At 45.3% G+C, this 25,183-nt stretch overlaps 1 protein-coding gene across 1 annotated transcript in view; it reads left to right on the top strand.

Moving 5' to 3' along the window:
* The window catches only part of GALNT9 (polypeptide N-acetylgalactosaminyltransferase 9), a 137,742-nt gene extending 119,778 nt beyond the window's left edge, over positions 1 to 17,964 (top strand). The window contains exons 7-11 of the mRNA XM_032229916.1: positions 8,234 to 8,419; positions 9,441 to 9,578; positions 12,773 to 12,868; positions 13,793 to 13,960; positions 17,818 to 17,964. Of these exons, the coding sequence (XP_032085807.1) occupies positions 8,234 to 8,419; positions 9,441 to 9,578; positions 12,773 to 12,868; positions 13,793 to 13,960; positions 17,818 to 17,964 (735 nt within the window). The remainder of the gene's footprint in view (positions 1 to 8,233; positions 8,420 to 9,440; positions 9,579 to 12,772; positions 12,869 to 13,792; positions 13,961 to 17,817) is intronic.
* The last annotated feature ends 7,219 nt before the right edge of the window (positions 17,965 to 25,183 follow it).

Below are 25,183 nucleotides of genomic sequence, written 5' to 3' on the forward strand. Positions count from 1 at the left end.
CTGGGTGGACGTAGCAAATTTAGCAGCCCAAATGATACACGCAAATTAAACTTTGATTTGTTATGCTCCTTGGGGGGGAGGTGGAATGCAGGATAGTGAAGGGATGTGACTGCCTTGGGGGTGTATGAGGGACGTGTGTGTGTGTGTGTGTGTGTGTGTGTGTGTGTGACTCCCTCTCCATCTCTCTCTCTGGAGGCCGGGATGCACAGAAGATGGGTGGGAGCCAGCGGCTGGGCGGGGCAATGTGGACAGGGCAATGTGGGTGGGGGCAGCCTCATGGCCCGGCTGGCTCAATGGCTTCGGCGGGCCAGAAACGGCCCGCGGGCCGTATCTTGAGGGCTTCTGTTCTATGAGGTCCATCCTGAATTCCATTGCTCAGCGGTGTAAGACAAAGATGCTTCCTCCCTTTCTCTTTTCTGTATTTTGGGGACGCTTTTAAATAACACGCCTGTCTTCCTTTCCTCCTTCAAATATAATTGATTGTTTCAGAAAGACAGGAGATTTAGTTGTCTTTACAGAAAAGAACCTTATCTCGTAGGGGGAAAAAATCTTTTTTTAGGTCAATCTCTAAACCCATCGGGTCAGAAGAATGATGTTCTTTGTCAGAATGGCTCGCAAAATGGATTTACTATTTTTTTTTTAGGGTTGGATTAGCGGTTAAAATATGTGGGTCATTTTTAAAATCCTATTTCCTCCCCCCCCCCCTCTAATCTTATCTTCTTCTCCCTCCCATTGTGCCAGACTATTAATTTGCCTGATTTATCTCTGCTCATAAAACCCTCAAAGAGATAAAGAATGCTGAGTGTAAAATTCTTTAGGAAATATTTCAGTGTTGGCCATGATTAAGGGATTTTTCTTCTATAAGGTTAACAAGAGACTGTCTCCCCTCAAAGTCATGACTGCTATTCTCTGCTATTTTGCTCTTCTTCTTCTTCTTCTTCTTCTTCTTCTTCTTCTTCTTCTTCTTCTTCTTCTTCTTCTTCTTCTTTTCCTCCTCCTCATCCTCCTTCTCATCCTCATCCTCTTCCTTCTCCTTCCTCCTCCTCTTCCTCCTCCTTCTCCCCTTTCTCCTCCTCCTCTTCCTTCTTTTACGTCCCCCTCCTCCCCCTTCTCTTCCTCTTCCTTCTTTTATGTCCCCCTCCTCCCCCTTCTCTTCCTCGTCCATCTCCTCCTTCTCCTCTTCCTTCTCCCCCTCCTTCCCCTCCTTCCCCTTCTCCCCCTTCTCCTCCTCCTCCTCCTCCTTTTAATAAAGCTGTAGACAAGAATATTGGATTATCTGAAAACAGTCTGGCCAAAGTTTGAATTTTTTTTTTGCCTCTTCCTCCTCCTTTCCCCCTCCTCTTTAATTGCAGGTTTTTTTCCCTCTCTGTAAACTTCCTTCAGAAAAAGCCAAAAAGTTTACAAAGGTTCAGCAGAAACACTAAATGCGGCATCCATTCGTGTCAGCTCTAGAATCATATATCTTTGAGAAAAAGACAGAATCCCGGTACAAATAGGATCAGCAATGAAACATTTTGAGATGGAGTGTTTGTAATGGATCCCAGCCATAATTTCTCCCCATTTCAGAACCTGTATGAATGCCTTAGTGTACTTATTTTGAAATCTTCGCCGTTTCTCCATCACTTCTGCTAATAGCCAGATCAAACTGTGAATGCTTTTAAAGGATGTAAAAGCTCATCTGAAAAACAGAAATGGCAAAGTGATTTTTTTTCCCCTCTCCCTGCTTAGCAAGAAACTAACCAGAACTTGAAAACAAACATATGGAGATGTTTTTCTGGAGAACTTTTAAATTCTTGTATTTTTTTCTTCCCCCCTCCAAGTTTGAATCCTGATAAAGAAGAATCTTTGCAGCACAGGGTTAAAATGAGGGGTCTTTGATGCCCTCTGAGTTTTCTTGCAGATGTTTTGTTACACAAACTAGATAATATCAGCAGCAGCACTGATGATGTTCCCTAGTTGGGTAATAAAATGTCTGCAAGAAAACAACCAAGTTCAGAGAGCACTAAGGATCGCCCAGTCCTCTACTTTCTCCTTCTCTCCACAAACCCCATTCCCTTCTAGCACTGATGATGTTGCCTAGTTGGGTAATAGAACGTTTGCAAGAGAACAACCAAGCTCAGAGAGCATCAAGGACACCTCCGGTTGAATTCTGCTTATGATCTAAAGCCTGCTCTGTCAAATATTGTGTTGATGAGGGTGTCTACCTTTGGTCCACACAGTTAACCTTTTAGAAATTTCAACAAGCAGCTGTCTTATGAGGGTTTAGTCTTAGTGTTATTTTTTTTTTTAAAGACAGGATAAGCAAAAGATGCTTTTTGACTTGATATTCACAGGGCTGGTTGAGAACAGCCAACACTTAACCATTTTTGTCTGACCCTCGTTTCCTTTCAGTAATATAAAAATATTTGAAATAGGGAACAAGCGAGAGATCAGAACTACAGAATTATAGAGTTGAAAGATTTATTTATTTGTCTAACATGTACGAGATAGCAGGTATAAATATAAACATGGACATGGACACAAGAAATGGGTACGAATAAATGGGGACAGTAGGACAGGGATGGAAGGCACACTGGTGCGCTTATGCACGCCTCCTTTATAGACCTCTTAGGAATGGAGTGAGGTCCACGGTAGAGGTTTGAGGATGTAACAATGGAGTCGGGTAGAGCATTCCGGGCGTTGACCACTCTGTTGCTGAAGTCGTATTTTCTGCAATCGAGTTTGAAGCAGTTTACCTTGAGTTTGTATCTGTTGTTTGCCTGTGTATTATTACGGTTGAAGCTGAAGTAGTCGTTGACAGGTAGGATGTGGTAGCATCCTACCTGTTGTGTACTGCGCTTAGGTCAGACCTTAGTCGACTTAGTTCTAGGTCAGTGATGGGCAACCTTTTTGGCATGGTGTGTCAAAAATCGGCAAAAAATCGAGCATAACTCGCGTTGTGTGTCACTTCAACAAAAACATAATTTTGCGCAATTTATAGTTTAAACTACAAAAATGTATAATTGCAATATATAATTGTATTTAATAAACCAAAAACAAATTATTTAACATACCTGCTTAGTAACTTCTTTCATCCTCACTTTTTTCCAAAAGCTGGGAATGATTAGTTTCAAAATGTCTATCTATATTCCACGTTCTGCTTACTACCGTTTCAGTACATAGAACGCAAAATGATCTGCCATTTTTTTCTATAATGCCATACATCTCGCTCCATGTCTCTTGAAAGGGTCAGCCACTGCCACTACCACTCCCTTTACTTAACCTTTGTTTTTTATTTTTTGAGTGCTCCATCAGTGGGCCAGTGACAGCAGATAGAATTATAGATAGCCAATTAGGGGTTAACTAGCCTAACAAGCTAACACAACCTCCCCCTCACTTATCTCAGTTATTGTGGGCAATTACAAGTCCATGGCACCCCAATAGTTGCTGCTAATGGCGCTCACAGTTCCCGTTGGCACTCCGCTGTTCCCTGCTGTGGTGCGGTCGTAACCGACAGTCCCAGGAGTAGACTCTCTGTGCCGGCCTGACTGGAGAGAAGCGTGCACTGTTCCCGCGCTCCTCTCCTGCGGGTCCTCCCTCGCCGCGCTGATGACGTGTGTGCGCATGGCACGCACGCCTTACCAGCAGCCCCTGCGCTCAGAAAGGGGCGGCGGTGATACAGTAAGTGAGTGTGGGCGGGAGAGATCACACGTCCCGCCCCCCCCGTTCCTCCAGCACAGATTCTTTCATCCTCGGCGGCCGTGCAGGAGCCGAGGATTAATCGCATGAAATCCTGTGCGTGTCACCCCAAATGGCTACGCGTGTCAGCACTGACACGCGTGTCATAGGTTCGCCATCACTGTTCTAGGTTATCCCAGCCCCAAATTTTGAGCCTGATGGCATAAGGGATTCTGTTGTGAGCAGAGGAGTGGAGGACTCTTCTCGTGAAATACCTCTGGACTCTCTCAATCATATTAATGTCCGATATACAGTGTGGATTCCAGGCAGAGGAGCTGTATTCAAGAATTGGTCTGGCAAAGGTTTTGTATGCCCTAGTTTGCAGTACAATGCAGGGGTGGGTTGCTGCCAGTTTTACTACCGGTTTGCTTCACACGTGTTTTCCTTCCTTCCTTCCTTCCTTCCTTCCTTCCTTCCTTCCTTCCTTCCTTCCTTCCTTCCTTCCTTCCTTCCTTCCTTGCACAGTGATTTGAATGCAGTATTGCAGGCTAACTCTGCCCACTGCCAGCAGTTTGATCCTGACTGGCTCAAGGTTGACTCAGCTTTCCAGCTTTCCAAGATGGGTAAAATGAGGACCCAGATTGTTGGGGGCAAGAGGCTGACTCTGTAAACCGCTTAGAGAGGGCTGGAAAGCAGTATATAAGTCTAAGTGCTATTGCACTGGGACAAAACTCACTTAACAACAGAAATTCTGGGCCCCACTGAGATCAAGGACTACCTGTACATAACTGGCCTAATTTTTCATAGTAGATTGATCTTCCCTCTGAAATTTCCTCATGGTCCATTTAAGTCTCAAAGAAACATGCTTGGAAGGAAGGAAATCATCTCACAAGGTTTTTTCAGGTCAGGAAGCTCAAGAAGCTTTGTAAAATGTCAGAAATAGAGAAAAATTGAGGACTCGGAACTATAATGGTCAAATATGACTTTTTGCACCATTAACACTAGAGACAAGTTTTTTTAAAAGAAAAAACCTGCAAAGAGAAAATCTAAAAGAATTTTTTCGCGCATTCTGAGAATGAAGTAGACAAACTGAATCTTCTTTCTTTCTTTCTCTCTTTTTCTTTCTTTCTTTCTTCCTTCCTTCTTTCCTTTTCCATTTTCTGCCTTTCTCCCTTCCTTCCTTCCTTCCTTTCTGTTCCTTCCTTCCTTTTCCTCTGTCCCTTCCTTCCTTTTTTACTTTCTTTCTTTCTTCCTCCCTTCCTTTCTTTCTGTCCCTTCCTTCCTTCTTTACTTTTCTTCCTTCCTTCTTCCTTCCTTCTTCCTTCCTTCTTTTCTCCCTTCCTTTCCTATTTTTTCCTTCCTTCCTTCCTTTTCTACGTTCTCCCTTCCTTCCTTTCCTTCCTTCTTTCTTTCTTTCTTTTTGCAAGGGAAGAAAACTTGAGAAACTTCAGGGAGATTTTGGCATTGAGAAAATGTAGCTTGAATAAATAACTATTTGCCTTGCATATATAGATGAGTTGGACTTTTTTCCTTAACGCCTGTGGTTTAATGCTTTTTTTTTAGTCTCAACATATTGCATTACCATCCATCTTGGGAGGGTTATAAATACATCTTATGTAACTTTTAAAAAAATGTAGAAAGCCCCAGGGCCAAAGGAACCAGATCTTTCTTTAAAAAAATCAAAACCCTGCAGGATATTTATGTGAATGAAATCTTCATTTGCAAAGGAAAGGAAAAGTTTATCTTTTTAATGAAGGAACAACCTCAACAGGCCTCTCCACATCAATACTGACACTCAGTTTTCAGTGTTCTTAGCAATTGGAGAGCATTACTCCTGGGAAAGTCTCACCCTTTGTTCACTTAATCTTGAACAAGGGGGCGGAGGGTGGCATTGCCCATAGCAGAAGGATTGGACTTGATTTGATTTCGGAGCTGAGGGCTCCAGGGCAGGGGGCAAACGCATGGGATACTTGTGGATCAAACCCATTCTTTGAGGGTGTCTCCGGCTAAGAGACACGGTGGCTCAGTGACTAAGAGTCTGAGCTTGTCAATCAGAAAAATGTCGGTGGTTCGAATCCCTAGCGCCGCGTAGCAGAGTGAGCTCCTGTGACTTGTCCCAGCTTCTGCCAACCTAGCAGTTCGAAAGTACATAAAAATGCAAACAGAAAAATAGGGACCACTTTGGTGGGAAGGTAACAGCATTCCGTGCACCCTTGGCATTGAGTCATGCTGGCCACACAGCCATGGAGACGTCTTCAGACAGTGCTGGCTCTTTGGCTTTGAAAAAGAGATGAGCACCGCCGCCTAGAGTCGGGAACGACTAGCATATATGTGCGAGGGGAACCTTTCCCTTTCCCTTACTGGCTAAGGTCAAGGGTGGAAACTGCACTTGCAAAATCTGAATTTGGCCCTGTGAGATTTGGGAAAGATTTATATTTAGAAAAAGTCTGGGTGTTTTGCATCTAATAAAAGTAGCTCCTCCCTCCCACCCTCCTTTCTTTTCCTCTCTTCCTGCTCCCTCCCTCCCTCTCTTTCTTTCTTCTTCCTTTCTCTTCTTCCCCCTCCCTTGCTCTCTTTCTCCTTCCTTTCGCTTCCTCTTCCCACCATCCCTCCCACTCTCTCTCCTTCCTTCCTTCCTTCCTTCCCCCCTTCCTTCAATTTTTCCTTTCTCTTCCTCCTATCTTCCTTGCTCTCTTTCTTTCTCTTCCCCCCATTCCTCCCGCTCTATCTCCTTCCTTCCTTCCTTCCCCCTTCCTTCAATTTTTCCTTTCTCTTCCTCCTATCTTCCTTGCTCTCTTTCTTTCTTTCTCTTCCCACCATTCCTCCTGCTCTATCTCCTTCCTTCCTTCCCCCTTCCTTCAATTTTTCCTTTCTCTTCCTCCTATCTTCCTTGCTCTCTTTCTTTCTTTCTCTTCCCACCATCCCTCCCACTCTATCTTCTTCCTTCCTTCCTTCCTGTCTTTCTTTCTCTTCTTCCTTCCTCCCCCTGTCTCTCCTCCTCCTTCTTTTCTTCCTTTCTCTTCCTCCACCTTCCCTCCCTCTAAAAATCCATCCCTTTGCATGTGGATTAATGGACTCTATTTCCCCACATTATCTTCCATTACTCATATGCAAATCCCCAGGGGCTGGTGATATGTGGTGAAAACGCTACTAGACAGCAAGCAAGAAATAACTGGTATAGAGTCTCTTGCTTGGACAGGAGGTTGGACTGGAAGACCTCCAAGGTGCCTTCCAACTCCGTTAGTCTGTATTCAAAATTAAACACCTCTGGGGAGGAAAAAGAAGAAAGGGGAAAGGAGGGGAAGCAAGAGTAGGAGAGAGGGCAAGGAGGAGGAAAAGAGAGGATGAGTGGAGGAGAGGGAGGGGAAAGAAGAAGAGGGAAAGGAGGGGAGGAAAGAAGAAGGTAGAGAAGGGATGTTGGGAAGAAGGAAGGAATAAGGTTGTTGCAAAATAAGATGGAGATGCAGGGTGGCAAGAAAATGATCCCAGTTGTGTCCTTTATATTCTTAAGCAGATTGCGATAAATGCTAGAAGTCAACTGATAAATCTTAATAGTATCTACAAGAATGTATATTTGTGAATGTACATGGAAAGAAAAAATAAAACTTTTTAAAAAAAAAATTATTGTATTTTTCGGAGTATAAGAGTATAAGACACACCTTCCCCCCCCTAAAAGAGGGTGGAAATGTTGGTGCATCTTATATGCTGAATACAGTCATTTTTGGCCTCCCGAAGCCTTGTCCCCACATCCCATTTTTGCGTAAAGTGGGCTTTTTTTCACAAAAATAGAGGCTTGTTTGCCTTCCCCCAGCCCCCAGCAACCCTCTGCAGGCTTCAGCCGGGCCAAGGCAAAAAGGGCCCCATTTTTGTGGGGAAATGGCTGTTTTTTCATGAAAATGGAGGCTTTTTTGCCTTGTCCCAGCCCTGCTGAAGCCTGCGGAGGGCTATTGGGGGCTGGGAGAAGGCAAAAACTTTTTTTCTTACTTACCTCTTCAAAATCTCGGTGCATCTTATACACGGGTGCGTCTTATAGTCTGAAAAATATGGTAGACACTGCTGGGGTCCCTCTCAGTCCTATGATTCTGCAGGTTCACTGGCAAATACGCGCTCGACGAAAGTGCACCGACGAAACCGCGGCAATAAAACCGCAAGGTCGAAATCGTGCCAACGAATGCACACAGAAGCGCGCCGACAACAGCGCACCTACAAAAGCGTGCCTTCAACAAACAACTAATAACAACCTAATAACCCTAACCCTAACCCTAACCCTGAACCTAACCCTGAACCTAACCCTAACCCTTACCTTAACTTAAATCGCACTTTTGTGGACGCGGTTTTGTCGGCACGTTGTTGTGGGCACGTTTATAACGTCACGGGTTTTTTGCCGCAGTTTTGTCGGCGCGCTTTTGTCGTGCGCACATTTGTCGGGTCATGAATTCTGCATTCTAGGACACTTAATAATTACCCAGCCCATTCTCATCTTCAAAACCAGAACAACACTTTTGCTCTGGGTAGAGTCATTCTCAATGACCGATTTTTATCCACCGTCATATAATGGCCTTAACTTTTCCCACAGGTCTGGCAGTGTGGCGGGAGCATGGAAGTCCTGCCTTGCTCCCGGGTGGCTCACATTGAGCGCACCAAGAAACCTTACAACAACGACATCGACTATTACGCCAAACGCAATGCCCTGCGTGCGGCTGAAGTGTGGATGGATGACTTCAAATCCCACGTGTACATGGCGTGGAACATACCAATGACGGTAAGGGGAGGACAAGGCCTCTTTCCCATAAGTGGAACATTCCTGAATTCTTCTTATCAGCCAAGAGGATAGACAGGTCACTTGGTGAAACCTCAATTGAAGTACTTCTGCCTTTTATGATACCGTTCCACCCTCCCTACCCGATTATGCTGAGATTTAATTAATATTTATTTCTGCTTTTAAAAAGCATCTCTAGATTCAGAAGCTGCTTAAGGGAAAGGGAGGGAGGGAGGGAGGAAGGAAGGGAAAGGAAAGAGGAAAGGAAGGAGAGGGAGGGAAGGGAAGGAGGGAGCAAAGACAGTGGGAAGGAAGGAAGGGGAGGGGAGGAAAGAAGGAAAGGAAGGAATGAGCAGAAGGAAAGGGAGGGAGGGAGGAAAGACAATGGGAAGGGAGAAAGGAAGGAAAGGAAGAAAGGAAGGAAAGGAAGGAAGGGAAATGAAAAGGAGAGGGAGGGAAGGGAGGGAGACAGGGAGGAAAGACAATAGGAAGGAAGGGAAAGGAAAGGAAAGAGGAAAGGAAGGAGAGGGAGGGAGGGAAGGGGGAGGGAGGAAAGACAATGGGAAGGAAGAAAGGGAAGGAAGGAAGGAATGAGAGGAAGGAAAGGGAGGGAGGGAGGGAGGAAAGACAATGGGAAGGGAGGAAGGAAGGAAAGGAAGAAAGGAAGGAAAGGAAGGAAGAAAGGGAAAGGAAAAGAAGGAGAGGGAGGGAAGAGGGAGACAGGGAGGAAAGACAATAGGAAGGAAGGAAGGAAGGAAGGAAGGAAGGAAGGGAAAGGAAGGAGAGGGAGGGAAGGGAAGGAAAGACCATGGGGAAGGAAAAAGGAAGGGAAGGAAGAAAGGAAAAGGAAAAAAGGAAGGAAGGAAGGAAAAGAAGAAAGGAAGGGAAGGAAGGAAAAGGAAGGGAGGGAGGGAGGGGGATTGGGTAGGTTGGCAGAAGAACAGGACTGTAGACCAAGTCAAGGATTGTGTGAACTGGAGAACAAGCTGGGTAGAATCTTGTTTTGTGGTTTTGTGTCTCCCAGAACCCTGGCGTTGACTTTGGAGACGTGTCAGAAAGGGTTGCTTTAAGGCAACGTCTGCAGTGCCGGAGTTTTAAGTGGTACTTGGAGAATGTCTACCCTGAAATGAGGGTCTACAACAACACCATCACGTATGGAGAGGTAACGTGCAAATTCCCGTCTCTGAAATCTATTGTTCTGTTTTATGCTTGTCTGGGCTGGGCTGACTAGTCTAAAGAAAAGAAGAATTAAAGGTGACATGATAGGAGTCTTCCAATATCTAAGAGGCTGCCGGGGGGGTGGGGGGGGTGTCAACCTATTTTCCAAAGCACCAGAAGGCAGGACAAGACACAATGGATGGAAACTGATCAAGTGGGGAAGCAACCTGTAATTAAAGAGAAACTTCCTAACAGTGAGGACAATTAACCAGTGGAACAGAAGTTTCCTTCAGACGTTGTGAGTACTCCATGACTGGAGTTTTTTAAGAAGAGACTAGACAGTCACTTGTCTGAAATGTTATAGGATTTCCTGCCTAAGCAGGGGGTTGGTCTAGAAGACCTTCAAGGTCCTTTCCAGCTCATTCATTCTATTGTATCATTCTATTGTGGATTCCAGGGTGGTAAAACTCATATGAATGCAAGGCAGCATATATTTTAGATACCCTCAAGATATTAATAACAATCGTACACTTTTGCAACACTCTTTTTATTTCGTTTATATTTCATTTTTGTTATTTTTATAAATAATTGCTAATGTCCCTTCCCCCTCCTAGTTTCCCCACAACAACAACTCTATGAGGTGGGATGGACTAAGAGAGAAGGATTGGCCCAAAGTCACTTGGCTATTTTTCATGACTAATGTGGGACTAGAATTCCCCTTCTCCTGGTGATTGGCCCAAAGTCACATAATTGGCTTTCATGCCTAAGATAGAACTAGAGCTCACTGTCTCCTGATGATTGGTCCAGTTACCCAACTGGCTTTCATGCCTAAGGGGGGACTACAACTCCCTGTCTCCTGGTGATTGGCCCAGTCACCCAATTGGCTTTCATGTTTAAGGCAGGACTAGAACTCCCCATCGCCTGGTGATTGACCCAAAGTCACTCAATTGGCTTTCATGCCTAAGACAAAATTAGAACTCACTGTCTCCTGATGATTGGTCCAAAGTTACCCAATTCGCTTTCATGCCTAAGGTGGGACTAGAACTCCCTGTCTCCTGGTGATTGGCCCAAAGTCACCCAATTGGCTTTCATGCCTAAGACAGGACTAGAACTCACAATCTCCTGGTGATTGGCTCAAAATAACCCAGCTGGCTTTCATGCCTAAGGTGGGACTAGAACTCACAATCTCCTGGTGATTGGCCCAAAGTCACCCAATTAGCTTTCATGCCTAAGACAAAACTAGAACTCACTGTCTCCTGATGATTGGTCCAAATTTACCCAACTCACTTTCATGCCTAAGGTGGGACTAGAACTCCCTGTTTCCTGTTTCCTAGCCGGGTGCCTTAACCATTAGACCAAACTGGCTCTTGAATAAATGAAGCTGCAGAGCGGTGTAGAAGGAAGCGTGTCTCCCCTCCCACAACTTCAGCTGAAACACCCCCCCCCCAATAAATCCAGAAATAATCCCCCAGAGCCTTAAGAAATAAGGCAGAGACACCAAGAGAGGACTCTTCTTTCAAACGGGGGGGGGGGGGGAACCATTTTTGAGAAATTGCCAAGACAATTTTGGCTCGGCGCTCCTATTTATGCTGCCCAGCTGTAATTGCTAATCAGGTTACGAGTGTGATGTACACCAGGCCCCTTCTCTCTGGTTGTCTCCTGGAATTGCGATTTGGAAGATAGCTTATTATTTTTATTTTCCTGCTCAAAGACATCCTAATAAAAATGAGCCTCGTTGTCGTTGGCCTCTTGTCAACGGAGCAGCCAAATATACGAGCAAGGATATAAAGCACATCGAGAGGTTGTAAAAATATATTTCCTATCCATCGAAACACTCTTATTTATTTATTTTTTTAAAAGCCTGGGTCATAAAAAAAAAACCCAACATATCTTCACTCCTGAATAACAATATCCTGTGTCGTAAAGCCACACTGTTCCCACTTAAACACTGGAAGCACATTGCGGGAACACAAAGGACTCCCTGCTTCCTGACCTTGACGTTTGCGATGGGCGATGAAACGGTATTTTATATCGTCTTTTCAGAAGAGAAGATTCACATCAGTTCTGAGATGTTCGTCTCGTCCAGCCAAGTTTGATCCTGGAGAGTTTTGGCTTATTTATTTAAAGCCATTCTTCTTCGGTTTTATTACTCTTGGCGAAGGGGCCATATTTTTTTTAAAACGACTCTTGGCTGGGAAATGGGATAAGAGAGCATTCATCGGCTGCAGTTTGGTTTGGATTTCTGGTTTATCCCAATGGAAGGCTAGTTAGATAGGAGACAGAGTGAAGTCACGGTTTTGGGAGTTGGAGACCTGGGTTGAGTCTCCATCCATGGTCCATAATGTCAGATCAAAGAGGGAAATCATCAATTACCAAAGCATAATAGCAAAAATGTTTTAGATGTACCTTTCTTTCTTTCTTTTCTTTTTTCCTTCTTTCTTTCTTTTCTTTTTTCCTTCTTTCTTTTTTCTCTTTCACTTTTCTTCCTTCCATCCCCCCTCCTCTCTATCTCTCTTTTTCCAGTTGTCTCTCGAAAAAGCATCTTTGGGACAACCATGACATGGATGACTGAGAATCTTCATAGATTTACTTTCTCTCCCGCTCTCTCTCCTCTTTCTCTTTCTTCCTCCTTTTCTTCCTTTCTTCCTCCCTCACTTTTTCTTTCTTTCTTTTCTTTCCTTTCTTTTCCTTTCTCTCTATTTTCACTTTCTCTTCCTTCCTGCCTTCCTTCCTTTTTTCCTTATTCCTTCCTGCCTTCCTTCCTTTCTTTCTTTTCTTCTTTTCTTCCTTCCTTCCTTCTCCCCTCCTCTCTCTCTCTTTCTCCACCTCCCCCTCTCTCTCTCTCGTCCAGTTGTCTCCTGAAAAAAGCACCTCTGGGACAACCATGACCTGGATGACTGAGAATCTTCATAGACTTACTTTCTCTCCCTCTCTCTCTCCTCGTTCTATTCCTTCCTTCCTCCTTTTCTTCCTCCCTCCCTCTTTCTTTCCTTTCTTTTTCTTTCTTTCTCTTTTTGCTTTCTCTCCCTTCCTTCCTTCCTTCCTTCCTTCCTTCCTTCTTTTCTCTCTCTCTTTCCTTTCTTTTTCTTTCTTTCTCTTTTCACTTTCTCTCCATTCCTTCCTTCCTTTCTCTCTCTTTTTCTTTTCCTTTCTTTTTCTTTCTTTCTCACCTCTTATCTACCTTGCTTTTGATTTCAGGTACGCAACAGCAAAGCTAGTGGATACTGCTTGGACCAGGGCGCAGAAGATGACAATAAAGCCATCCTCTATCCATGCCATGGAATGTCTTCCCAGGTAAAAACACACCTTTGGATGCTCTTCTGAGGTCAAGTGAGACCTTCACTTTTGAGAAGGAGAACTAATCCTCCTTCTCTTTCAAGTTAGGTTTGAGGCTGGAGGCAACACAAAGTCTTGAGGAACCTTTAACCAAACTAAGAGGCACATTTGATGTAAAACACACTTGTGTCCCTTGGCCACAAAGTCAAGACCTCATGGATTTGGGTGAGGAGGATCAATGTTAAAGAGGTGGTAGTTGAACAGTGAGATGAGAGCTAAATGTTTAGCAGCTCTTGTTCTGACCTAGGCTGCCCAAGAGCATGAAGCTTGTCCCAACAAAAAACCCTTTTATTAATTGACTGTGAATTCTGCTCATTCACATCCAGCAAAGTCTTTCAAGGGAGGATTTACAGTCACAGACCTTATCTGGCTTGGAGAGCAGCCAGGCCGATATCTGCAAAACTTGGCAAGGAGTCTTGGAGAGTCACGAACCAATGAAGTGAACTAATTGTCTCCTGCAAACTCCCCTCCCCTTTTGCTCCTCTTTTATTTCCTCTGGGGGGGGGCATTCATCATCCACCTGTGGCCTTCCTTCCAAGTCAACCCCTGTTCTTTAGCTGTTCCCTTCGTCTGGAAACTTTGCGCGTGCACATACTGGGAACAGGCTCCAGCTGTTCATCTGCCCCACTGATGTCTGACTCCGAAGGCAGCTGATAACTGGCATATGGCTCTGGCCCCCGTCTCTGCCTCTGACACAGAGCCCTCATCCGAGCCTTCCCCAGACTCCAGGACTGGCCCATCTTCCTCCCCAACCTCCTCACTGTCTGAATCTGCTGCCAGCTCCACTGGATGCTGGCGGGCCACAACAGCTCTCTTGTTGCATTCGTGGTGGTGCTAGATTTAACTGTGGTCTTATTATCTTTGATTTGGTTTCGATCTCAGCTCGTCCGTTACAGCACCCAAGGATTGTTGCAACTGGGCCCCCTGGGATCCACAGCGTTCCTACCCGACTCAAAATGCCTGGTAGATGATGGGAAAGGAAGGACCCCCGCACTGAAGAAATGTGAAGATACGCTGAGACCAACCCAGCGACTCTGGGACTTCACACAGGTACATCGGAATATATAGATATAAGGGATACTGATAGAAGAGAATAGTTGTAGCTGAGGGATGAACTGTGGAGTATTTGATGCTCTCTGAGCTTGGTTGCTTTCTTGCAGACATTTCATGATCCAACTAGGGAACATCATCAGTGCTAGAAGGGAGTGAGTTTTGCACAGAGGAGGAGGACTGTGTGGTCCTTGGTGCTCCTTGAGTTAGGTTGTTTTTTTCCTAACATTTCATGACCAAACTAGGCAACATCATCAGTGCTAAAAGAGAGTGGGGTTTGCAGTGTGAAGGAGGGAAAAAGGAGGAGGAGGAGAAGGACAAGGACGAGAACTATGGTGTCCTTGGTGCTCCCTGAGCTTGGTGGTTTTCTTGCAGACATTTCATAACCCAACTAGGCAGCAGCATCAGTGCTAGAAGGGAGTGGAGTTTGCAGAACAGAGGAGGAGGAGGAGGGAGGTAAAGAGGAGGAGAAGAACTGTAGGGTCCTTGGTGCTCCCTAAGCTTGGCTGATATTTTTTCCAGAAGTTTCACCATCCAATTAGATAATATCTTCAGTGCTATCAGATTATCACCACTCTCTTCTACCACTGATGGCGTTAGCTAGTTTGGTCATGAAACATCTGCAAGAAAACCACCAAGTTTAGAGGGCACCAAAGACCCCACAGCTATAAGTGTGGAACTGAAAGGGAATTTTTATTCTGTTCAAGTATTACACTTCCCAAGTCATTGCCAACTTATTGCCTTCCAAATGTATTGAGATTCCTGTTCCTACAACTCTCAACCACCATGGGAATTGAGAACTCTGGAAATTCCATGGGATTCTGGGAGCTGTGTGAATGCTGAGGATTCTGGGAGCTAAGGATTTTGGAGTTCTCTAAAATTCTGGGAATTCTCAAATTCTGGGAGCTGAGGATTCTGAGAGTTTTCTGGAATTCTGGGAGCTGAGTATCATGGGAGTTCTCTGGAATTCTGGGAACTGAAATGGAGGCTGAAATGAAATTAGACTTACATCGCTAGCCAGCATTCCACGCCAGGAAAGGGAAACATACATGAAAAAGAACACACTGACATATAGAAATATTCCCCAACTATTATTATTATTATGAAGAGTCTCAAACAATTTGATTTTCCATTTAAGGGAAATAAAGCAATCAGTCATTTTGATTACATTTTTTTTTTGACTCTCTCTTTTCCTGGTGCCTGCAAGCAATGCCAGTCCCCAACAGAAGAATTTGCGTTTGGAAGGAGAAAGCTGCATATTTAACTCTTCCCTCACTTGTCTTTTTTTCACGGCGCAGTCATTTTTGAGGCAGCCTTTTCCTTTGGTTCAAATTTTTTCAGCACACAAAGCCAAGCTTTTAAATTCTTTCCCACACCAGCACATAACACTGTAGTCAGGTCTCCACATTCTCCGTTTTTGAAAATCTAATATTCTGGCTATCTCCTTTTTCATTGTTAGAGTTAGCAGAGTCATCCCAGCGTGCCGATTTTTCTTTCCCTTCTAAATCCTACAGAGTGCAATTTCCATATTTTGCTTGCTTTTTTCAATTTTCATCTGAGATAGGAGGGTGTTCGTTCCTTGCTCCATCTAGTAGCAATTATTTAAGTCCTATTCAGGTCTGGCTGCAAATTTGAGAGTTCAGAGGTCTGGGACCCAAAATGTTCTGATAATGATCCTTGCTAAGAATGATGCGGTTGAATGTATCTCTAAATATATTGAGAAGTAAATAAGGAGGCTAAACTGTATGACGAATTGCTAGAATTGGGTATTTCTAGTCTATGGAAGGGATGGACTGGGGTGACATGATAGCAGTCTTCCAATATTTGAGGGGCTGCTACAAAGAAGAGGGAGTCTAGCTATTCTCCAAAGCACCTGAGGGCAGAACAAGAAGCAATGGGTGGAAACTAATCACAGAGAGAAGCAACTTGGAATTAAGGAGAAACTTCTTAATAGGGAGGACAATTAACCAATGGAAGAGCTTGCCTTCAGAAATCGTGGGGGCTCCACCACTGGAGGTTTTTAAGAACAGATTGAACAGCCACTTACCTGAAATAGTATAGGTTCTCCTGCCAGAGCAGAGGGTTGGACTCCGAGGTCCCTTCCATATTCTATTCTATTCGATTCCATTCCATTCTGATGGCTGGATAAGATGGATGGATGAATGGATGAAGATAGATGCTTGAATGGATAGATGAGATACAGATGATAGACAGACAGACAGACAAACAGACAGATGATAGATAGCCAGATAGATAGATGATAGATAGCTAAATAGCTGATAGCCGATAGCCAGATAGGTAGGTAGGTAGGTAGGTAGGTAGGTAGGTAGGTAGGTAGGTAGGTAGGTAGGTAGGTAGGTAGGCAGGCAGGCAGGCAGGCAAGCAGGCAGGCAGGCAGGCAGCCAGCCAGCCAGCCAGATAGCCAGATAGATAGATAGATAGATAGATAGATAGATAGATAGATAGATAGATAGATAGATAGATAGATAGATAGATAGATAGATAGATAGAGATAGATAGATAGATAGATAGATAGATAGATAGATGATAGACAGACAGGCAGACAGGCAGGCAGACAGACAGACAGACAGACAGACAGACAGACAGACAGACATTAGCAGTATTTGGGGCAATGCCGCAGTGGAAGACGGAGTCAATCTATTCTCCAAAGCACCTGAGAGCACGACAAGAAGCAACGGATGGAAACTAATCAAGGAGAGAAGCAACCTAGAACTAAGGCGAAACTTCCTGACAGTGAAAACAATCATTCAGTGGAATGGCTTGTTTCCAGAAGTTGTGGGTGCTCTATCATTGAAGGCCTTCAAGAAGAGACTGGACATCCGTTTGTCTGGGGTGGTATAAGGTCTCTTGCTTGGATAGAGGGTTGGACTTAGAGACCTCCGAGTCCCTTTCAACTCTATTATTCTAGATTCTAATTATGGCTTGTTCTATGGGAATTGAATCTAGTTAGGACTAGTCTATTATTTAAGGTCCTGTCTTGATCATTTTATAAGAAAAGATTTTCAAAGGTTGATACGGATCACTTCCCTGCTAAAGTCAACAGGAGGTCCCTATCTTGTCCTACTTTGATGGCTCCTCTAATTCTTAAGCTCACTTTACAGAATTTTTATAGACCAGTGCTAGCTTGTTTGGTCTATCCTATTTTTATATTTTGCACAATCCTCCCCTCAGTTTGATATCAGCTGAAGGCCAATAATAAAAACCTGAGGGTGGAAGAATCGAGGTCAGGAAAAGATCTAAGATAGATATATCATCAGCTGCTTAGAGGGATGCAGTGGCCCAGTGGCTAAGATGCTGATTTTGTCGATCAGAAAGGTCGACAGTTTGGTGGTTCAATTCCCCAGCGCCGCATAACGGAGTGAGCTCCCATTACTGGTCCCAGCTTCTGCCAACCTAGCAGTTCGAAAGAATGTAAAAAAATGCAAGTAGGAAAATAGGGACCGCCTTTGGTGGGAAGGTAACAGCGTTCCGTGCGCATTCGGTGTTGAGTCATGCCGGCCACATGACCACGGAGACATCTTCAGACAGCGCTGGCTCTTCAGCTTTGAAACGGAGATGAGCACCGCCCCCTAGAGTCGGGAACGACTAGCACAGGTGTGCGAAGGGAACCTTTACCTTAAGCTGCTTAACAATGCTGGGATTTGACCTGCTTAATGATGATTATCTTCTCTGCCATTTTTTTGAATATCTGTTTGGAATTCTACTTCACCCAATTGATCGTAGCATTTACAAAAGAGCCTTTTAATCCTGCCCATATCTTTGGGGTGATTTGTATTATTTTGTTTTTCTTTGCTTGTCTTTGAAAACTTACAATCCTTCATTTTCCTTCCTTACAGAATGGACCCATCATCAACCGAGATACTGGCCGGTGTCTAGAAGTAGAAATGTCTAAAGATGCCAACTTCGGACTTAGATTGGTAGTACAGAGATGCTCGGGGCAAAAATGGATGATCAGAAACTGGATAAAACATGGAAGGCATTGATCTCCAAGCTTAAAAAGAACGTCTTTTCTCCAAATCCCATGTGCTTAATCTCTCCGATGGTTGTAGATTAAATAGGATTCCGATGAAGAAAATTTGATGCCGATAAGAAAGGAGGCCAGCGTATAGTTTTGGGGTGTTATTCTTACTTTTTTTTTTTAAGGAACAAGGTGGATTGGCCTTGTCGATGTCAGAAAAACTGACGTCAAGGAGAACACCAAGCTGAGACTCGTTCCTTGATAGACTTCGTTGGGTTGATTCTAAAGGAGGGTCAGTCTAGTGAGCCTTCACCTGCCCCATGTCAATCAGAAGCTACCCCCAATTGATCTTTGTGTGTCATTGGGTGACCAAGAAAGACTTGTCCATATATAATAGACAATAGAATCAAACTTTGCTTTGGGTCTCATGGAATTGGGGGTGTGGGGTGGGCGAGAATAGGGAGGGTAGCCATATTTGGGGTGATTTGGTAGGATCTCGTGCCTCGCTGAAGACGATCCTGTCCCGGGCGGATTTTGTAGCTTTAAGTTTGCTGGCTGGATGCACAAGTCTCGTGGTGAAGCAGACCCCATGTGCCTTTTTTACTGCGCTTCCTGTCCTGGAGAACTGGGAAGCCCACACACAACTTCAGCATGCCTGACGAACTCTTTCAAAAGCACCCCAAAGGCGACAGCGAATAGCCTGTAAATAAATGACACTGCCCTCCAACACACACACCCCACAAAAACCACAACACACGATCTGTTTCCAGTAAGTAGACTGGGACGCTGATTGTCCACAAGGGCCTCCAAACATTTCGGTCAAATTGTAATATTTTTCCAACAGGTTGGAAGGAGGCATTATTCAGCGCCTGGGGACTCATCCTATCGGCTGCATTTCATTCATTTGGCATTAAATTTTAATTCACCATATTGATTTTTGTCCTAGCAGCATTTGCTTTTGGGGGAGTCTGGTGGGGGGCTACTCAAGATTTAAGTGCAGGTAGTTGTTAGGTAAGCTCCCCATTGGGAGAGCGAGTACGTTCAGAGAAGCGTTGTGAGAGTTGTGTTGGAGAACACAAAAACCAGCATACAGAGACATTGCAGTTTAAATAGGCTTTTACTTTTGTGGAAATAGAGGTATCAGAGTCCATCAAACAGTCCAAGTCATACACGGATAAGACAGTCATCAACGTCTTTCAGTTAAGGGATAATCCAAATAACATAGTCCAGTATCCTATAATCAGTTCAGAACTCAAAGTTTGCTAGCAGTTACAAAACTTACAATAGCTCACAGCACTTTCTAACAGCCAGCTTCCAAAACACTCAGATCAGATCAGCCCAGCATCTAACAAAGAACTAACAGTCATTCTGGCTCCCTCTTATGGCCGATTGAGGAAACAGCAACCAATCACATTTTACAGTATGATTTAAAGATACAGGTACAGCGTTGCTATATGGTTTATATATTGCCAACCCAACCGTTAGAATTATATTCCTAATAGTAGTCCTTGACTTACAAACAGTTCATTTAGTGACCATCCGAAGCTACAAAGGCACTGAAAAATGTGACTTAGGGACATTATTCTCACGAGCATCGCCCTGGTTGCGTGATCCAAACTCAGACACTTGACAACTGGCTCGTATTTATGATGGTTGCACTGCCTCGGAGTCACAAGATCCCCTTTAGCGACCTTTTGACAAGCAGCATCCATGGGAGAGTCAGATTCATTTAACAACCGGATTGCTAACTGAGCAACTCCAGTGATTCACTTAACAACAGTGGCAAGAAAGGTCGCAAGACGGCGCAAAACTCCCTTAACCAATGTCTCGCTTAGCAACAGAAATCTTGGGCTCCATTCTGGTCGTAGGTTGAGGAATATCTGTATAGCTTTTGACGTGACAGCTCCCGCAGGAGATGGTTTTGGATCTGAATTGCGTAGCCTTAAGAAATGGATGCAGATACAGATTTACAGAGTTGGAAGGGACCTTGTAGGTCATCTAATCCAACCCTCACCCAAGCAGACCATTTCTGACAGATGGCAGTCCAGTCTCTTCTTGAAAGCCTCCAGTGATGAAGCTCCCACAACTTCCGAAGGCAACTTCTGTTCCATGGGTTGATTGTTCTCACTGTCAGAAAATTCCTTCTTGTTTCCAGGTTGAATCTCTCCTTGATCAATCTCCATCCATTATTACTTGTCTGGCCTTGGAAAATAGCTTGACCCCCTCCTCTCTGCGGAAGCCCCTCACATATTGGAAGACTGTTATCCTGTCTCCCCTAGTCCTTCTCTTCACTAGACTAGCCATGCCCAGTTCCTGCAACCGTTCGTCGTATGTTTTGGCCTGTAGTCCCCTCATCAACCCTAACCTGTCTTCAGGAGAACTAGTTCAGAGGCTGACAGCTTTGGTTCCTGCAGTCAGATCCCATCAAAGGTATTTCTAAGCTTATGTACCAAAAAGAGACAACTGGTCCTTTCAGAGAGAAATCTCTTGGTGGAAAGAGACAGGTTTGACCTGCTGTTGAATCAAGTTTTCTTTAAAATATATATATATATATACACATATAATTATCTTTCTGGCATTGTTTCACTTACGTTCAGTCTTCTGCTCTGGAGGCTACAGCACATCTCTTGCAATAAATCCACTCTCTAAAGGTAAAGGTTCCCCTCGCACATGCATGCTATTCATTCCCAACTCTAGGGGGCAGTGCTCATCTCCATTTCAAAGCCGAAGAGCCAGCGCTGTCCAAAGACGTCTCTGTGGTCATGTGGCTGGCATGACTCAATGATGAAGGCGCACGGAAAGCTGTTCCCTTCTCATCAAAGGTGGTGCCTATTTTTCTACTTGCATTTTCTACGTGCTTTCAAACTGCTAGGTTGGCAGAAGCTGGGACAGATCACGGGAGCTCACTCCGTTACACAGTGCTAGGGATTTGAACCATCGAACTGCCGACCTTTCTGATCAACAAGCTCAGCATTTTAGCCATTGAGCCTCCTACTTTCGGTAGGCCCAGCTAATTTTCTGACCTGAATTAACTTGGACTTCTGTACATGGGTCGTTGTAAGTGCAAACGGGCTTTTCAAATCTGCAGATCAGCAGTCACGTTGTGTCTTCAGTGTTAGGAGAAAGTGGGATTTGTGGAGAGGAGGATGAAGAGGAGGAGGACTGTGGGGTCCTTGGTGCTCTCTGAGCTTGGTGGTTTTCTTGCAGATGTTTCATTACTTAACTAATTAACATCATTACTGCTAGAAGGGGGTGAAGCGTAAGGAGGAAGAAGTGGAGAACTTTGAGATATTCACACAAGGTACAGAGAGACACGCCATGTTGCAAGGATGCCAAACCATCGCGTCCCCAAAAGGCTCCTCTAGGGTAAGCTGCCTCAAGGGAAGCCATCGCATGGGGGACAAAGGAAGCAATACGAAGACATGTTGAAAGCCTCCTTCAAGTCCTGGATATCGACACCTCCTCCTGGGAAACCCTGGCACACGATCGATTGACATGGCACACACTGATCCACCAAGGCTGTCAGGCATCTGAGGACAGGAGGACAACCATAGCACAAGAGACAAGCACTCCGCAAAGCCAGAGCTGCCCTCACAGGTTCTGCCCGACATGTGGCCAAACATTACGTGCCCATATAGGTCTTACCAGCCACCTGAGGACACACCGTGGACAGCCCACCACCTGTTAGATGTCAAGGTCCTCTTGGAACACGATGGACGGACATCCAAAAGGAACAGACATGAGCTACCTGTGGCAGGAACTCAATTCATTCACTAAGTGGTAGCAAGTCAACTAAAAGAGAGATGCAAGCTAGGATGAAGGAGAAATTTTGGGGGGGGCAGTGAGAGCAATTAATCAGTGGAACGGCTTGCTTCCAGAAGTTGTGGGAGCTCCATCACTGGAGGTTTTCAAGAAGAGACTGGACAACCATCTATCTGAAATGGTAGAGTGTCTCCTGCTTGAGCAGGGGGCTGGATTAGAAGACCTCCAAGGTCCCTTCCAACTCTGTTATCCTTCCTTCCTTCCTTCCTCCATCCCTCCCTCCCTCCCTCCCTCCCTTCCTTCTCCATCTCTGGAAGTTTTTAAGAAGAGACCAGACAACCATCTATTTGAAATGGTATAGGTTCTCCTGCTTGAGCGAGGGGCTGGACTAGAAGACCTCCAAAGTCCGTTCCAACTCTATTATTCTGTTCTGCTCTCCAAAGCACCTGATGGCAAGAGAAGAAACAATGGGTGGAAACTAATCAAGGAGACAACTAAGGAGAAACTTCATAACAGTGAGAGCAATTAACCAGTGGAAGGGCTTACCTCCAGAATTTGTGGGTGCTCCATCAACGGAGATGTTTAAGAAGGGACTAGATAGCCATTAGTCCAGACTGGTATAGGGACTCTTGCCTGTTGGACTAGAAGACCTCCAAGGTCCCTTCCAACTCTGTTATTCTAGTTCTAATTATGGCTTATTCTGCTTCAGGCTCTGGGTGAAGGCTGGAGGGAAGCACCGCTGGTGGCAAAGAGCCGGAGGGCCTTATTCCAATTAGATTGCATCATGGCCTGGAACTGGCTGACCATCTCAGCCCAGTGAGCCTCCAGGCGCCGGTCCCTGCCCTTGCACTCCCACAGGTCTTCCCTCTGCTTGGAAAGCCTATGCTCCTAGTCCTCAGTGAGGTGCTTCTGCTGAGCCTCCTTCTCAGAGAGATCCAATTTGAACTGAGCTGTTTTGCCAACTCTTTCTCCTAGTGGCTGCTTAGCTCCAGCAACTGCTTCCTGTTGGGGCCCTAAGGAGCCTGGGTGGGCAGGTGAGGAGTGGCTGGGAGGGGAGAGTAGAGGCAGACAAGGCACCCCTTGACATCAACTTGGCCACACCTACCCAGTCACATGACCACCTTGCCACGCCCACCCAAGCAGTCATTATCCAGACCATATTAGTGGTCTGCGGGATTTAAAAATTATGAATTTAATGGTCCCTGAGGTCCGAAAGGTTGGGGACTCCCGTTCTATAGGACATTCTTTCAGATCCATAAAAGGTTCGTGAAGGTTCCAGAAATGGACATTCAGGGGAAGGCCGGCTACATTGACATCATTTCCAAAGCCCCGTTCCACTTCGTTTCCAGAGCGCCTCCCCCCACCCACCCACCCCCGTCTTTGCAAAACAGCAATGTAGATTTCTTTCCTGGATGTTTCCCCATCTGGGAAAATGTCAGAGGTGAGAACTCATCTAGCCAAATGTGTGTGCCTGGTCGGAATTTATTCCAGCTCCGTTCACCTTTTTTGCCCATCAGGGAAGCCAAAGGATACACACACACACACACAAACACACACACACACACACACACACAAGCACACACGCACACACACAAATTCCCAGCTCTGCCAAGCTCTTCGCTCTTTAGAATTTTAATTAAGGGGTCCAGCTAGGTGAGTGGCCAGCTCAAGAAGTCTTCGGCAGACATAATCATATCTTGGAATGCATAGATCACCTCCGAGCTTTGGTGCAAGCTTATGTTTTAATAATACCTTCTTGTTCTAGATAGCTTCCCGAAAGCTGAATGCTGATTTGTTTGCTTTCTAAACGGCTCTTCTCATTGGAGACCATGCCTGGAAAGAGGGGGCCATGACTGGAATGGCCAAAGACGGATTGTGATTCAATTAACCGATGCTAAAATCGATCTAAGCCTTCCACTGCAGTGCAGTTTAGTTTTTTGTTTTTTTAAAGGGTTTTCTTACCAGGAAATGAAGATCAGTCTCCTAAAATCTAGCCCACCGTTCTCCCTCCCTTGACTTAATGTCTGATCTAGCGGAGGGGGGGGGGAATCCAAAATTTGGATGCCTTTACAAATAAAGAAAAAATAAAGAAAAATAAATAGGAGTCGCAGTGACTCAGTGGCTAAGACGCTGAGTTTGTCGATCAGAAAGGTCGGCAGTTCGAATCCCTAGTGCCACATAACAGAGTGAGCTCCCGCAACTTGTCCCAACTTCTGCCATCCTAGCAGTTCGAAAGCACATAAAAAATGCAAGGAGAAAAATAGGGACCATCTTTGGTGGGAAGGGAACAGCGTTCCGTGCACCTTCGGCGTTTAGTCATGCCGACCACATGACCACGGAGACATCTTCGGACAGCGCTGGCTCTTCGGCTTTGAAATGGAGATGAGCACCGTCCCCTAGAGTCGGGAACTACTAGCACAAATGTTATTATTTACAAATAAATAAATAAAAATGACCATTTATCGTTGGACAAAAGAAACAATACTGAACCAAGGGGATGATTGGATTTCTAAGGCAAAAAAAGAGCACAGAGAAGAGCAACAAAGAGGATTAGGGGACTGGAGACTAAAACATATGAAGAACAGTTGCAGGAACTGGGCGTGGAAGGAAGGAGAGGAAGGGGAGGGAAGGTGTAGAGGAGGCCTGATGGCCACCTGCAGTGTAGGGTGTCAACGTCTATTGCTCCTCGATCCGGGACCCGTGGGATGAACCTCGGAACCTAGCTGTTCGACAGGGTGGCAAAGAGATCCGCTGTTGGCCGACCAAATCTCTGGCAAATCCGGTCGAAGATGCTGGGAAGCAGTTGCCATTCTCCATGGTCCACCGTCTCCCTGCTGAGCCAGTCTGCCTGTTGATTGTTTACCCCAGAGATGTGTTCTGCCCGAATCGATGAGAGATTCCGTTCCACCCAATTGCCTAAGCAAACAGCTTTGTCGCACAGTGCCATGGAATGTGTGCCCCTCTGCATGTTCACATGGGCTTTGGCTGCCACGTTGTCCGTCATGACCAGGAGGTGTTGACCGACCACTGCCTCCTTGAAGTGTCGAGGAGCCAGGTGTATCACTCTGAGCTCCAACCTGTTGATGTTCTTCTGTAAGTCCGTGGGTGTCCATCTGCCCTGAGCTATCTGAGAGCCCAAGTGTGCCCCCCAGCTGAATAGACACATGTTCATAGTCAGGACCTTCGGGCAGAACCTTTCTGGTTCCCTGAAGTGGGAACCCCTTGGACAGCGCCGGGGACATCCACCAACGGAAGGAGAGGAATACCTGGGGTGGCACCAGGACCTTGAATAGGCGTCGCTCGTCCCATCTCTCTGATGCGGTAGCAGGAATCACTGCAGTTCTCTGGCATGGAGGCGTGGCCAGGGCACTATCCCGATGCAGGAGATGAACTTGCCCAGGAGCCTGGAGAGGAGAGCTACGGGAACAGAACGTGGCTTGCGGATCTCCCGGATCAACTCCATCATACTGTCCCTGTGCTCC

This window comes from Thamnophis elegans, chromosome 13 (assembly GCF_009769535.1).
Source record: "Thamnophis elegans isolate rThaEle1 chromosome 13, rThaEle1.pri, whole genome shotgun sequence".
In the NCBI taxonomy this organism is placed as follows: domain Eukaryota; kingdom Metazoa; phylum Chordata; class Lepidosauria; order Squamata; family Colubridae; genus Thamnophis; species Thamnophis elegans.